The following is a 15,080-nucleotide window of genomic DNA, read 5'->3' as shown; positions in this document are numbered from 1 at the left end:
AGCAATTATTTTTATTTTTATATAAGTATACGGATAAAATATATATTTATATAGTTTATTAACAACTAATATGCTATTATTTTTGGCCGTGTTAATTAAATCATTAAGAATGAAAATGAGATAAAAAGAGAATATTTGTCATGTTTAAATATTCAACATTCAATTATTACATTATATTGATTTATTATATAAATGATTAAGATTTTTTTACATAAAATTAACAATGAATATAATACTTTGTCAAACTTTCTATCTGCAATCCATTGATCATATTATATACTACATTTCATATAAATAATAAGAATAATGAATAATAAGATTATTTGTAAGTAAGATTATTTGTAATTAACTGATCGCGAAAAAATTCATTCATATATATATTTCAAAGGAAATCTATAAATTTATATATATATATATTTGTGTATAGATATAAAATAAGCATTTTATTCTAAATGTTGAAGCTACTTTGCGGTATTAATAAAAATCATAAGAGTTGTTAATATTAATGAGACTGTTGTACTACTAACTTTTTAAAAAGAATTATTACTTGAGCATGTCTAAATTAATTGAATTATCTAGTGTTTCTTTTAATAAGTTATACTGTTATAATACATATATGATACATAGTTAAAATGTGTTTAAAGAGGGTTCCATGTAATTTAATCTCAACAAATATTTTAAGATATATATTTAAAATATAATTATAATAATAAATATAATATAAAGATATTTTTCATTATTATTGTATTAGTACATGGTAAGAATAATAAGAAAAATGATTGACATATGAATGTCATATTAAAATAACTAAAAACAAGGAATTGTACTAGTTTTTTAGTTATCATTGTTTATTATTTTATATAATTATTCTTTTGAATTATTTTCAATAATAACACGTAATTGTCTATTATTAATGATGGAAGGTCATCCTTTGAATAGGATGAATCTTTATCTAATTCATCATCAGAAGAAAATTTTTTAAAGCACTTTTTTGTAGTATGTTCTTTTACAATATCTTCTCTAAATGCTATACACATTGTATGGCATACTTTTCAAATTTTAAAACAAAGTTTAAATTCATAAACAAAATATGGTGAAATTATATTAAATTTAACTAATATTTTAAGTGTTTAAATTTATAATATAAAAGTACATATCAAGTTAAAGTATATTGATTAACTGATATATAATCTTTGTTATATGATAAACATAAAAATTTAGGATCTTTAAGTCATAACAATACATTCTTACATATAATTCAATTAAAAACCGCATGAACTTCTTTGCTTTTGTAATATATATTTATATTGATATCGATTACAAAGAAAGTATTATCTTATATTATTATATTTTATATATACAATTTCGATCAATTTCATTCTAGAAAATATTGAATAAATATATTTTGAATATATTTTGTAACTTTTATTTCAACCTTTCAAGGAAAATTAATTTATAATAAAGAAGATAGATATTACGTATATTAATTACCTTTTATTTGGTTGTCCAATAAATAATATTGCACTTTCAGTATTTTATATATGTAAATAAACAATTGATGACAATGATAATTTCAATATTTCAAACAGACTGATTTATTTTTTACATTAAACATTAAATTGAAAGTTTAAATTTTCAAAAGAGAATTTTAAAAGATAGTAATATTGTTTATTTAGTTATAAAATATTAAAAATTTCGAGATTATTTTTTGACCAACGTAATATTTTGTTATGCCAAGCATATATTCGAAACATTATGTGTAAGAACAATTTAAATCAGCTTCATATAGAATGTTTATGATTATTTACGTATATATGTACAATAATACAACATTAAAATAGGTTAACATATATTTCTATACAAAAATGGCGTTTCATGATTTGCGCACGTGCGAAATGGTGTAGAAATATACTATATTTTTATATTAAAAAAATTAACACAAAAAATATAAAATGACGACTTGCTCATTACTTGTTAATAAAAATATTGTAAGACAATGTTTTCGTTGTATGAGCACAATGAAAAAGCAGTCACCTGCTGAATATTGTTTGGAATTGGTTAGGTATGCTCATTGAATACAATGCTAGTATCAAACTATAAAAAAAGTAAATTATATTATAACAAGAAATTGATTATTTTTTCTATTTTTCTAATTGTGCCTTGATTTTCATCTGTCATGTTATAATGTTTTAACATTTTCTATTTCTAGGAAAAGAGATTATGAGAATTTTTTATGCACGTTACTACTTCCTAATAATATAAAAACTGCAGGTTTCGTGATTCGTGCTTTTAACGTTGAAATAGCGCAAGTAGAAGATCAAATAACTATAAAACATATAGGAATAATGAGATTACAATTTTGGAAAGAAATGCTGAACAGTATATATGATGGTGTACCATCAGAAACACCAGTTGCTTTAGAATTACATAGGGTAAAGATTATATTGTGAAGCAACAATATAAGTAATTATACTACTTAAACATAAGTTATTTCCTTTCATTTTCAAACAGATATTACAAAAACACAAACTTTCAAAAAGATATTTTAAACGTCTAATTGATGCTCGCTTAGATAAATTAGAAAAATCTACATTTCCGGATATACAAGCTGTTGAAAATTACGCTGAAAATGCTGTTTCATCGATCTATTACTTATTATTGGAAGCGCATGGTATAAAAAATATAAAGGCAGATCATGCAGCTAGCCATCTGGGCAAAGCACATGGAATTGTTACTTTATTGCGCTCTATTCCATATCATACTCAGAAACGTGTTATTGTTTTACCAGAAGATATTTTAATGAAATATAATGTATCATCCGAAACAGTATTGCGAAATATAAGAAGCACAGCTCTAAATGATGTGATATTTGAAATAGCATCTTGTGCCAAACAACATGTAGATGAGGTATTATGTCTTTATTATATCTTTAGTCATAATGATATTGTTAAATACATTTTTTTAATAATTGTTTCAGGCGATCTCACTTAATACTTTGCAAGAAAGCAAATCAATATTTTTACCAATAATTTGTATAGAAAGTTATTTAGAAGAATTAAGGAGAACAGATTTTGATGTTTTTCATCCACGACTTGTAAGAAGAAATGGTTTCTTACCATTGCAATTATTATGGAGAAAGATAACTGATAAGTTTAGTAAATAAAATTTTATATATATAAGATTATTTCTTTGTAGAAAATATTAGAAGTGGATCGAATTGATGAGATAAAAAAAAAATTTCATGTTTTATAAAATCTACCACTTTGATGTATTTAATGTATTATGTGTAAATGAAAATTAGATATTAAAGTCGTATTCACATTTTGCATTTACAAGGTATGAATAGCATCATAAATAATGATTAATTAATAATTTGTTATTTATCATTAATTTGTATTATTATGCCATTCATGAAAAATACACATTAGCGATTCCTAGCGGTAACAACCAAAATCAAAGCATCAATATAACATCAACTTTCCTGAACTTAACCTGGTTAATGCTCTGAAATTGTGTAAACCCGTCATAGCCAGAAGTCATAGATAGAAGAAGAAAAAGAGATAAAAGAACAACAAGAGGTAAGGAGTACTTATTAAGAGGATACAAAAAAATCTTCTGATGTGATTAACAATCGAAAAAAACAAAATTAATATTGAAATGAATCAGAGATCAAGGTACGCGCTTCTATTAATATATAATGTAATGTTCGAGTAGTTGTTCGATGTGGAACTGGATACGTACGTGATAATAAGCGATTATAACGGGTAAGTGACAACCGAAAATATATATTGTATACTACGTATATTTACAATTTACTCAGAAATGAGATTTATGTATAATCAAATAATCACGTGTTTGCGTATAAACATACTATGTACTTATCAAAATGAAGAGTTCTAAATATTACGTTAAAATACCTTTTTAAATATAAATTGAATATTTTTTCTATGCAAATTTTGTTAGATATATATTTGTTTGTTAATTAATACTTTAAATATAATTAATGTTGTGCAAATATTATTGCTAAGATTTCCGATTATTTGTAGCTTTCCATAGTATTGATTATAGTTCTTCTTATTCAATAATTCAAATAAAAACTTCTTACAGTTCTTAAAAGTATATTCTATAAATAGACTGCTATTCTATGGAAATATACTCTGATGCATGTTTGCAATCATGGAAGTAGAGCTAACAGACAGGTTATACAGGATTCAATCTGTAGATCGTGCTAGAAAGATACCAAGTTTAAATTATTTATTTGATAAATCTACAAAAGTTTATGATCGTATGAAAGGAACAAATACATTTGTTAATTGGGCTTTTGATATGGTAGAAAATGTTGTAAATATTGTTATTGAAAAATCGTCGCCAGTTGCTAGATTAATGGAAAAGCCTATTTATACTTTGGACAAGACACTGTGTCAAGGTTTGGATTTTGTGGAAGTGAAACTGCCTATAATCAAAGAAGAACCTAAAGAAGTAAGAATATTGTATTAAGAAGTATCCTAAACTATTGAAAAGTTTTTTCCATCATTTCTTTATTCTTCTAGATATTAGATAGGACAAAATCAATTGTCACAAATCATCTACGTCCAGCTGTAAAAACTTTTTCTAATCTTAAACATGAAACGAAGCAAAAAGTCAGAATTATGATTTTACTTACTTATTATAAGGTACATTACTTACGTTTATATAGTTGGCAACAAGCAGATAGAGTCATGTCCACTGAAACAGGAATCAGTATTCTAAAAACTGTGGATAATACAACGCATCTTGTAGAACTAATATTAGATAAGTACTTACCTGCGTCACATGATGAAATTCAAGAGGACACAGGTATAATATCATCTACTAAAAATAATAAATCTTAGCATAAATACTCTATTTTCATGTGAATTTCATATTTTATAGAGGAATTATGCAGTGAACACGCTAAATTACATCATACAATGGAAAGACTTACTGAGTTTGGTAGTCGTGCTTCTCGTCGTATTTATCTTGCTTTAGTGGAACATTCGCAACATATGTATAAAATTGAGATACTTATACTAATATTGTACGCTCTTATTGTAATTCAAACTATGAAAGTGTTGGAAATACTATTTACTTTTGTATTCAAATTGTTTAGTAGTTATGCATACTTCTTTTTTTTAGGATTTTCGCATATATTACAATGGACTTATTCGTAATTTCAACAAAATCACTTATAATATAAAGCTATGTATTTCGTGTAAAGGTATTTTTTCATAATTGACATAAATTTAGTCGTGTTGAAAGAGTAAAGCTGATTATAATTATGCGAATTACTATTTATGTATTTTTTAAAATGTTTTTTTATTTTATTATTAATATTATTATATTTTTATATTAATATTTATCATTTGTATGTTTATTCAAACAAATGAAACAAAATGTTTATCACAATTTTGTTATTTATTTATTTCTTTATATTCTATCGTAGAAAACAATTCTTGCAATATAATTGTATTTTTATCAAAAAAAGAAATATTTATTATTAAGGGGTTTAGCAAATTTCATTAAAAATGACCCACTTCTATCTGGATCGCAAAAAAATACATATCCAAGATATACATACATTGAAGAGATTATTAATTAAAGATGATATATTCAATTTATATTTTAGCTATGTATTTAAATGCAATCTACATAAGAATATAAAAAACTTTATTTAGATACTACTTTATATATGAACTAAAATTGAAATTTATTGAAGTAATACCTTAATATTGTTATTAAGTCTACTATATACCAATTAATATATACAAATTAATAATGTATGATAATATTTTAAAGTTTCGTTTATTATTTCTTGAAAATTAAAGAAACTCGTTGTTTTACTAATTTTGTTCAACTGCTTTTGTGCGTTATATTAATAAATTGTTCAGAAAACATTCGCGCTTATAATCTCATTTTAATGTGTTCGATAGTTATAGAACTTGTTTAATTTTTTGTTTTATTCATTTTTAACACGCATATTATTAACACGATCGACTATTTATTTCTTACTCTCTATGAAGAAGATGCGATGGTTAATTTATACGAATATAACATTAAGATGATATAATGGTATAACTGGCAATTTAAAATTGCCGTCTTGTTAAATTATGAGATAAAGCACGAGTTTGACACGTAGATGAAGACTTCGGCCCAGATCATGCATAAGTCTAGCTCGTTACTCTGCTGAATGACTCATACATACATACATACATACATACATATAAAAAATCTTTCTTTCTTTATAATGTTAGCATTTATGTAAATAAAATATAAAATTAAGGATGTGCTTAAAAAACAAAAATTTCTCCATATAATCAGAACGAACTCGTATTAGAAATTTACAATAAAAAAAAAGCTGAATTAGTTTGTTATTTCTTTTGGAAATATGTTCAATAAATTCTTATAAATGTATGCTTCACTGGTATAATGCGTGCGAAAACATTTGTTTTTTATATCGACAAATAAAAACCTAAATACTATGAGCATAATAATTGTATGAAGTTGCGAACAATGCTAGTATTATTTACGTTAAATAAAAATGAATTAAAGTTTCATAAAACGTTTCGCATAAGAATTAACACAAGAAATATATTCTCCTCTCTCTCTCTCTCTCTCTCTCTCTCGCTCTCCCCCTCCCTCTCTTTTATCTTATGCGACAATCAATTATCTATGAATAAAAAATACTTTAATTCATATACGCAATCTAAATATCTGGAAGAATATAATATAATCGTCTTGACCTAATATATATATACGGTGTGTGTGTGTGTGTATATAGATTATACGTATGCAAAAAATATCATACGTGGTTTTAAAAATTACCAAATGAAAGATTTTTTCCTCATTTAATCGTACCTAAATAACAATAATTTATCATAACGTATTTCAAAAGAATAAGAAATACTAACGCATGTTCGATTTAATCATACAATTTTAAATCATCCATTCATTAATTCTTTATCTCACTTATGAAATATAAATAAAATACTATATTTGATTTTCATACGTAATATGTATCTCTGTATAGACCTTTTAAAAAATATCTGATCAGGATCGTCCGTACGTAAAGATAATACATTGCAACATAGCATAATTTTCTTTTTTTATACAGTCTTCTTTTTTTTTAGTCCCATTGTAGGACTGTTTCTATCAACAATTACACGATTATTGTTGTATAAAAGTACATACATATTCAAACAAAAACGATTCGAATCGTATACGTTGTTTTCTGTACATACAATTTTCTTCAATCTTAACGATCAATGTTCTTCATATGTACATATCAAAATAAATGAAAGTACATAAGGCACGTTTTTCATTTTTTCGATATTGAACCGAACAGAAAAACGTATAGAGAGAAAAACTTCCTCGTACTTCCTTGTGTTTATTTTGATTTATTTTGTGTACTTTTGTTTATTTCAATAACTGCATCAAATTTTGCAAGGATATTTTCTTATTTCTTCTTTTCTTTTTTTTTCATTCTCTTCTATAATAAGTTATTTTTTTAGTTATCAGTCGTTATTATCTCTCTTTCATAATTCAACGTTAGTCAAGGAAAAACATTAGAAAGAATAAAAAAATTCGTTCAAAACAATATAATAACAAATTGTCCTCAAGGTCTCGAAATATTATCTCCGAGAGGACTGATAATAATTTACAAAAAAGAGAACGATAGGATCTAATAGAACAAACCAAGTTGCTTACACATAAAATTAAAAGCAACAAAAAAATTAGCTCTTAAAGAACTCTATTCCATCATGAAGAGTTAAATTGCATAATATTAAATAAGACTCAATTTGAATTAACAAATTTTCATAATCTTCATAAGAAAAATTTCGCCGAATAATAAAATGTAATAATCGACGAAAAGCGCAATTGCATTCGTGGATCTTTCATCGTCTTGATCTCGAGTATTCGTCGATCCTGATGCAATGATCCGTTGACTAACAAAAAAGCAGAGAATTTCGGAAAATCAATTTATCGATACAAATGGTCAATATTATTATAGTCGTTGATCGACGATGACGATCATAAACATAAAACATAAAATATAAAGCAAAGCAATTAGCGTCGTGTTTGCGCGTAAACACCGATTTCAGCTTCGAATAAGATTTGATTGATCCTCAACTTAGCGACCGATCTCGAATAAGAGTCCGGTATTTCAGCGAGTTGAACGGCTATACTTTCTGCAAATTTTACGAATTCTTCTTTTGTTTTTTTTGTCTCGTTAGACGATGCCCTTTCGAGATTCAAGGTTCCTCCAGTTTCTTCGAGATCGTCAAGCGGACTGTTGGGTCCTGGTAACGAAGCATTATAAAGTTCCATCGTTTTCAAACTCGACGAAGAAGATTCTTCGGCATCTTCGCTCAAGGAAGGATTGAACGAACCGGTCGTAAAACCATTCGTCTCTTCGTTACAGTCGATAAATGTTATACATTCTGGATCGATGTCACTTACGAGATATTCCTCCTGCAGCTTCGATTCTTCTTCGACTTTCTGCGATATTAAACGATTCTTTTTATTACATTGTTCGACAAAAAGCTTAGTAGTAGTACTAGTAGGTTTTTTCCCTTATTGAAATGCGAGTCCGCACATGCTATCCACCCCTCCCCCTCCCCCTCCCCCTCCCCCGGACATGTTCAAATCTTTCAATTACTGTCGTTAGAACATAACACGATTTTCTTTGTGAAAAATTGATCGATACATATAGACGTTTAAGTATCGTAAATTATTTTAACTTTTTGATCACGATAATAAATAATCGTGGAAAATCAATGCACGTAGTAAGTGGAACGCACTTGATAGATTGATTAGTATGACTAATTGTGAATACTACCTGTATTCACAAGTTTCAAATGTCTACAATTGATCGAATGATAGGATACAAAGACAAGATAGGATTTTGACAAATGTTCAACGTAAGATAAATAATATGTTGAATGAACGTAACCAAAAATGAATGATTATAATAGCGTGAATGTGATTGTCGAAAGAAAAGAGAAGAGAAAAAATACAACCTTCTTTCTTTGATCTCTTCTCACCTTCTTTCTCTTGCTATATCGGCGAGTACCGAATTGAAGGAATTGCATCGCCTTGAAAGCAAACCACTTGGAGACGTAAACATCATCGGGCCTGGTTGCAGCGTCCCGGCTATTCTGAATTTTATGTACTTCCCTGGAGTACTGGCACTTCAAGTTAGTTATTTTCTTCTCGACCTCTAACGTATTACAAGATAAAATCTGTGCGAGCTCTTGGATTGCACGTTTACGTTTAACCCTATCCCTATATCCACGAGCATTCCAATCCCATAGTACGCGTCTCTGCTGATATTCTTGAAGAAGTTCCAAGGTTTTATCACGGGTCCATTCCATGCCAACGAGACGCGTATTACCTTGGTTGCTTCCTGTTTTTACGTTTACACCGTATTCTACCTCGTCCTCGGTATTATACTCGTTATTTTCGTAAATTCCGTGTTCGTACATGCTCCGTCGAAATAAATCGTTGTTGATAAACCTCGCCAGTGCGAACATTTATATTATTTCGAAACCGATCAAACGCGCGGCTTCGAACTCTGAGAATCTATCCCCCACCCCAACCTATTTATCCTCCCACTCTGCTCTCTCGTCGTATTGGGTCGCTCCCACCCTCTTTCTCACTCTAGGTACTATATATGAATACGTGAATGCGTGCCGGTGTCGCTACCGTGAATTGAGCACACGTTTTAATGATTTTTGCGCGAAGCTCTAGAAAGACAGAGAGAGGGAGAGGGAGAGAGAGAGAGAGAGAGAGAGAGAGAGAGAGAGAGAGAGAGTGAGAAAGAGAATGAAGGAGAGAGAAAGAAGAAAGCCGCGCTTGCCCACCTCACTTCATCATCCTATCCTTTTTTCGCTATTTCCTTTTGTATCAAAAAGCATCGTCTCGACGCGCGAATGCGCCGACACGACGAAAACAACCGAGTCTGCGCAAACCCGATTCATTGTGTTTGCTGATTATTATACTGGACTAGAGGGCGGGAGTTCTACTCACCGGTTCTTTAGCTGTCCTTCTATTCGGACGCATCGCGCGCGCGCAAGTCTACGCGCATCTTCTTTCGCGCATGCGTAACTTCGCTTTTCTTTCTTTCTTTCTTTTTCTCTTCCTTTACCTCACAAGCGATCACGTCCTTTCTCTCGATACATCGTATTACTTTTTGCTTGAAAACGCAACTCGTCGAAAGAAAAGACAAAGGGTTTGTCAAATAGCTTAAAATAAAAAAATAAAATAAAATAACGACATCAATATCCCTTTTCACTAGTTCTTTCAATGCAATGCCAATTATTTGTTAGAATCTAATCGGTTTTTTTTTTCTGTTACATTTCACATCATTTGTGAATTTCGTGTTGTTCTCGATAGGACAACTCTTACAAAAGAATAATTAAAATTATGCCTACATTATTCAGATCGTAATTCAATAAAAATATCAGTATTATGAGATAATATGTTCTTATAAAATTCAAATTTATCAAATATTTGTCAATATTACACTATCGACTATTAAGAGTTAATTATAATATACGTGTTATAAGAATTACATTTTGTTAAATATTTTTAGTTTGTTTTCTATAGTTTTCTTTTTAAAGTAAAAATCATTGGTGTGCTACAAATATCATACGTGTCATTTTGAGGCATTTAATCAGACGTAATCTGAACGGTCGACAAAAAGTGTTTCTCATGCTTCAAAAGTAATTATATATATATGATTTTCAATAATTATATATATATATATATATATATATATATTTATATAATCTCGATTCAAAAGTAACGAAACTATTGTAGATATGAGGTTACGAGAACGTTTCGTTAGTTTTTATTTTCTTCCAACACACCGAGTTCCAAGGAGAATCGATATGTGAACGTACATAGAAAAGAAGATATGGATGAATGTATATACATCATATACATGACATAAAACCGATGAATAACTTACATGCGTATGCTCAATAAGCGAAAATTTAGTGGTAGCTTGAAATGTTTTAATTCATCCGATAGAAATTTCGAAGGAAAAATAATAAAAACTTCGTTATAATGCTTTTCATTAAAGTAAAATCGCAAATGTAGCACGTACTATGATAATTTATCTCGTGCTAATATTTCATTATTAGAATATAAAAAGCATGCAAAATTAGATTTCATGTAATAACCTTCAAACTATTTCGATTCTTCATTTAATAATCACCGTTTCCTTTCTCTTTGTCTTCATGCGCCTGCATCTCGAGAAGAGTTCTTTGTTTTCGATGAATTTTTATCCGTTAAGAGGATACCAAGGAAATACTTTGGGGCCGTCTCCTCCGCCATTTATATTTCGATTTTCATCGAATTATTTTTTACGAGTCCAATACTATGGATACAAAAATGAATCGAGTTCGATAATGAATATTTGTTTAATATGACTAAAAGATTGGAAATAATTTGTTAATAATTTAAATTAATATAAAAAAAATACTGTTTTTCAAGAGAAAAAATCAATAAAATAACGAATAATTTTTCTATACTCTTACTTTTTATATGCGTTTTAATTGCATATATACGTATATGAATTTCATTATTATCTATCAAAAAATATATAAACGTGCGTTCTCTTTCAACGAAAGCATTCGAGAGTGATACCTGTTCGATAATACAAGGAACTCGATCTGTGTGGGTGGAAATACTCCAAGTGGCTCGCACCGATGGCCTTGATGACAGCAGTAGTATCGTCCTTTATAAGATAGGGTCATCTCTTGATCTGCGAACTATCAATGACCCTGAGATACTATCGTTCTGTAGAAAAATCGAGAATACTCTCTTTTCACACAATATTTCTTATTAATTTTATTATTTCTTTTTTCTTTACTAATTCCATTTCTTTTATTCGCATAAAATAATAACAAACATTGGACCACGTGTATCGTAATATAACAAATCTTGCAAAAAACGGAACACACGTTGTTGATTTACCAAGGTAAACAAGGTAAACACTACATGTAGAAGGATAACCAATAGTAATATCATTACTTTAGTTATCCTTGTTTTTAGTATACAACATATGATACGATTTTCATCATATATCGAGATTTCATTAAGAATGATATAAAGTTCATTTTGGAATTTTCATCGATGAGAACGATATTTGCTAGCTGATAAAAATAATGATATTTGAATAAAAAGATTAGATCAAAATTTAAATTAAACGCTTAAAGGCCCAATGACGTATCATTATGAAAATATATATCGTTATAAATAATATTACGATTTCTCGTAATATACCGAGGAGTAAGAAGCGAAGACAAGGTTATGTAAATTACATGCAACCTCGGCGATTGTGGCAACTTTTGAACGATTGTTCAAAACTTACAAGATCTTATATAGATTATATAAATGAAGTTAATTTACAACTATTACAAAAATTTTTCTGTCTACTATACATAAACTTGTATTTCAAATTAATTATATCAATGAAAGAGTCGACTATTTATAAGAGAATGAAAAGTGAAATAATTTTTTATATCATTATTTTTTTACTTTATTATTATTATATATAATTAACTGTAATGTTTTTTTTTTCCCTAGAAAAAAATAAAATATATAAATGTATAAAAATGTTATTTTAATAGTGTTACGATTCTCTTTTTTTATTATATAAAAATGGTGACTTGAAACATATTTATAAATAAACAAAATGCAAATTTATTAATTTGTTATTTTATAATGAATAAGAAATAATAATATAACATGCTAACATATAGCTTTATACAAATTTGCTCTTAAATTATTCATATTTTTAACATTTGTACATATTTCTAACATCAATTTACATTTGCGATTATACTTTTAATAACATATTCGTTTTATAACATTCTAAACTGCACAAAGGAACACCTGTTTTAGAGCAAGAATATTTCTTGGGATTTTTACACTTGTTTACACCACACAGAATTGGAAGTGGTAATTCTCTCCTGAAAAATATATTTTTTTATATAACCTTTATGCCATAATTAAAATTATTTATTATATATCAAAAATTTGATAATTTTTAAAAAACATTATATTTACACTTTCGCAGGTTTCAATGGAAATTCTTCTCCTGGAGGTAAAGATATTGAACTTCCTCCTATTGTCATACGATAAGTAACAAGGGGGACTTGTCTTTTAGATGGTTTACCTTTACCAATTATTTTGGATGCTTTTGATTCCTGTTTTTTTAATAATCTTTCCATCGTTTTTTTCTATGATGAAAAACAAATCAAAATTAACTATTTTGTAATTATAAATATATGAAAAGTTATAAATTCATCAAAAGTGTTTATCTTTACTTTATCTTTTTCCCTTTTCTCATCGGCAAGTTGTTTTCTTTTCAAAGACTTAAGAGCAGCTTTTTGAATTGCTTCTGCTGTCATAACCTTTTCTTTATATCCTGTTGGTAATGACATAAGTCGTTCTACTCCTGGATTTGGTTCTGCATCTGTCTTTCTTTCAAACATTGCTCTTTGTCGCGCAGTCATTAATTTTGGATCTTTTGGTTTGATTTTTTTCAGTTCATCATCTACCTATATAATAAAGAATTTAATATTTTCTTAAGCATTACATTTAATGCAATATTGAAAATAAATGAGATTACATTTATATCCATACCTACCTCTTCCAGCTTTCCAGATTCGATAGCATCCAGCCACCTTTCTTCTTCACTACTAGTACCACTGTCTTTACCTCTGTTACTTTTTGGTATCTTTTTTTTTGTTGTAACTTTTGAAGAAGATGTAGCTACACATCCTGCTGAACTTAAATTGGTTATCTTGGTAGATTTTTCACGAACCTTTTCTATACTATATATTAATTAAATCATTAATTTGATGTTCCTTAATATTTAAAATTTGTGATTTTATGAAACTCAATATAGATAAAAATCATTTAACTGACATATACCTCCTTTCATCTTCCTTCTTCACTTTAACTTTAAATGTTTTCTTTCTTTCACTTTCTGGAGCTTCAGCTGTAAAACCATCGCTATCATCATGGATTATCTTTCTCTTCTTATGTTTTTTGTGTTTATGTTTTTTATGCTTCTTTTGCGGAGATACTTCACCTGAATCTGATATTTAGTACAATTAATTTTTTTTTATATATAGATACATGTAAAAAGTATTATATACATTAAGATATGTAATCTATTGTCAAGAAATTTACTGTTGATAAAATAATCAGTCATAATAAATCAAGTTATTTTGAAAACAATCATATATTCACATTTCTTAACCTAATCATACAAGTAATCCAAAGAATTTTTGTTTGATTATTATTAATAAATATGAAATATTAATTTCTTTATTACGTTATTTTTTTGTAAACTTACCCATTTTAAAAATAGAAAATTTTCTAAAATGTTAATAATAAAACATAAATCGATTATCAATCAGTATACGAAATATCATACACATCTGAACCATAAACTATATATTCAAGATACCCAAGTCTCCGTAGTTTCTAATGCTGATTTAATCAAAGCGCTTTTAGGTTTTGGAAATTAATAAATATAATATTCTATATTAATTTTAGTACGAATAATAAAATAAAAAAAGAAATTTATAATAATACAATATTTAAACATATATTAGAAATAAGTATTATGTACATTTATTTATATTGATATAAGTTAAAAATTATTTTAACTGTTTAAGTTCGCATTAATACAAATATTATTACGATTATTTTATGTGTAAATACTCTGAAATCAAACTTATTAATTTATAGCTCATAAAGTACAATATCCAAATTGCTTATCATATTTTTCTTATAGCTGTTTTCCCTTTTCTTCTTACCTGATTTTTTTTTTTTTTTTTTTTTTTTTTTAATATCTGCTATAAATATATAAATTAGGAAACTATAAAATGGCTATATTAGTAATAAATCTCATTAACAAGGATATTTTTTTAAATAAAATGTCCACAAGTAATTTTTTCTTCTCTTTTACTAATTGATAAATTGAGTAATTTCTGTAATTTTTCATTCTAGATTTTTTTCAAATTCTATATATATTTATTGTA

The 15,080-nt window shown here is 27.4% G+C and overlaps 4 protein-coding genes across 8 annotated transcripts; 2 read left to right on the top strand and 2 right to left on the bottom strand.

Annotated features, from left to right (window-relative positions):
* The first annotated feature begins 1,844 nt into the window (after positions 1 to 1,844).
* Positions 1,845 to 3,163, top strand: LOC127069588 (NADH dehydrogenase (ubiquinone) complex I, assembly factor 6). The gene is made up of 4 exons (XM_051006745.1): positions 1,845 to 2,062; positions 2,210 to 2,432; positions 2,512 to 2,907; positions 2,978 to 3,163. Exons 1-4 carry the CDS (start codon positions 1,953 to 1,955, stop codon positions 3,161 to 3,163), a joined length of 915 nt encoding a protein of 304 aa, XP_050862702.1. The 5' UTR covers positions 1,845 to 1,952.
* Positions 3,164 to 3,615: 452 nt separating this feature from the next.
* On the top strand, positions 3,616 to 6,577 carry LOC127069590 (lipid storage droplets surface-binding protein 1-like). 2 transcript variants are annotated; one of them, XM_051006750.1, is made up of 5 exons: positions 3,616 to 3,764; positions 4,108 to 4,479; positions 4,551 to 4,836; positions 4,912 to 5,056; positions 5,155 to 6,577. In XM_051006750.1, exons 2-5 carry the CDS (start codon positions 4,165 to 4,167, stop codon positions 5,213 to 5,215), a joined length of 807 nt encoding a protein of 268 aa, XP_050862707.1. In that variant the 5' UTR covers positions 3,616 to 3,764; positions 4,108 to 4,164; the 3' UTR covers positions 5,216 to 6,577. The 2 variants fall into 2 exon arrangements, with proteins under 2 accessions (XP_050862707.1, XP_050862706.1); XM_051006749.1 differs by having other exon boundaries at positions 4,912 to 6,577.
* Positions 6,578 to 6,849: 272 nt separating this feature from the next.
* LOC127069587 (uncharacterized) lies at positions 6,850 to 11,798 on the bottom strand. Of its 3 annotated transcripts, none has more exons than XM_051006743.1 (3): positions 11,668 to 11,798; positions 9,036 to 11,398; positions 6,850 to 8,514 (listed from the first exon to the last, which is right to left on the bottom strand). In XM_051006743.1, exons 2-3 carry the CDS (start codon positions 9,546 to 9,548, stop codon positions 8,083 to 8,085), a joined length of 945 nt encoding a protein of 314 aa, XP_050862700.1. In that variant the 5' UTR covers positions 9,549 to 11,398; positions 11,668 to 11,798; the 3' UTR covers positions 6,850 to 8,082. The 3 variants fall into 3 exon arrangements, with proteins under 3 accessions (XP_050862700.1, XP_050862699.1, XP_050862701.1); XM_051006742.1 differs by having other exon boundaries at positions 11,559 to 11,704; XM_051006744.1 differs by having other exon boundaries at positions 9,060 to 11,398; positions 11,559 to 11,704.
* Positions 11,799 to 12,726: 928 nt separating this feature from the next.
* Positions 12,727 to 14,514, bottom strand: LOC127069589 (INO80 complex subunit B). 2 transcript variants are annotated; one of them, XM_051006747.1, is made up of 6 exons: positions 14,390 to 14,514; positions 13,963 to 14,128; positions 13,676 to 13,862; positions 13,353 to 13,586; positions 13,093 to 13,265; positions 12,727 to 12,995 (listed from the first exon to the last, which is right to left on the bottom strand). In XM_051006747.1, exons 1-6 carry the CDS (start codon positions 14,391 to 14,393, stop codon positions 12,863 to 12,865), a joined length of 897 nt encoding a protein of 298 aa, XP_050862704.1. In that variant the 5' UTR covers positions 14,394 to 14,514; the 3' UTR covers positions 12,727 to 12,862. The 2 variants fall into 2 exon arrangements, with proteins under 2 accessions (XP_050862704.1, XP_050862705.1); XM_051006748.1 differs by having other exon boundaries at positions 13,676 to 13,817.
* Between the last annotated feature and the right edge of the window lie 566 nt (positions 14,515 to 15,080).

Source organism: Vespula vulgaris, chromosome 15, assembly GCF_905475345.1.
Source record: "Vespula vulgaris chromosome 15, iyVesVulg1.1, whole genome shotgun sequence".
Taxonomy (NCBI): Eukaryota; Metazoa; Arthropoda; class Insecta; order Hymenoptera; family Vespidae; genus Vespula; species Vespula vulgaris.
The sequence above is the reverse complement of the archived record's forward strand: the minus strand, read 5'-3'. Positions and strand labels throughout refer to the sequence as shown.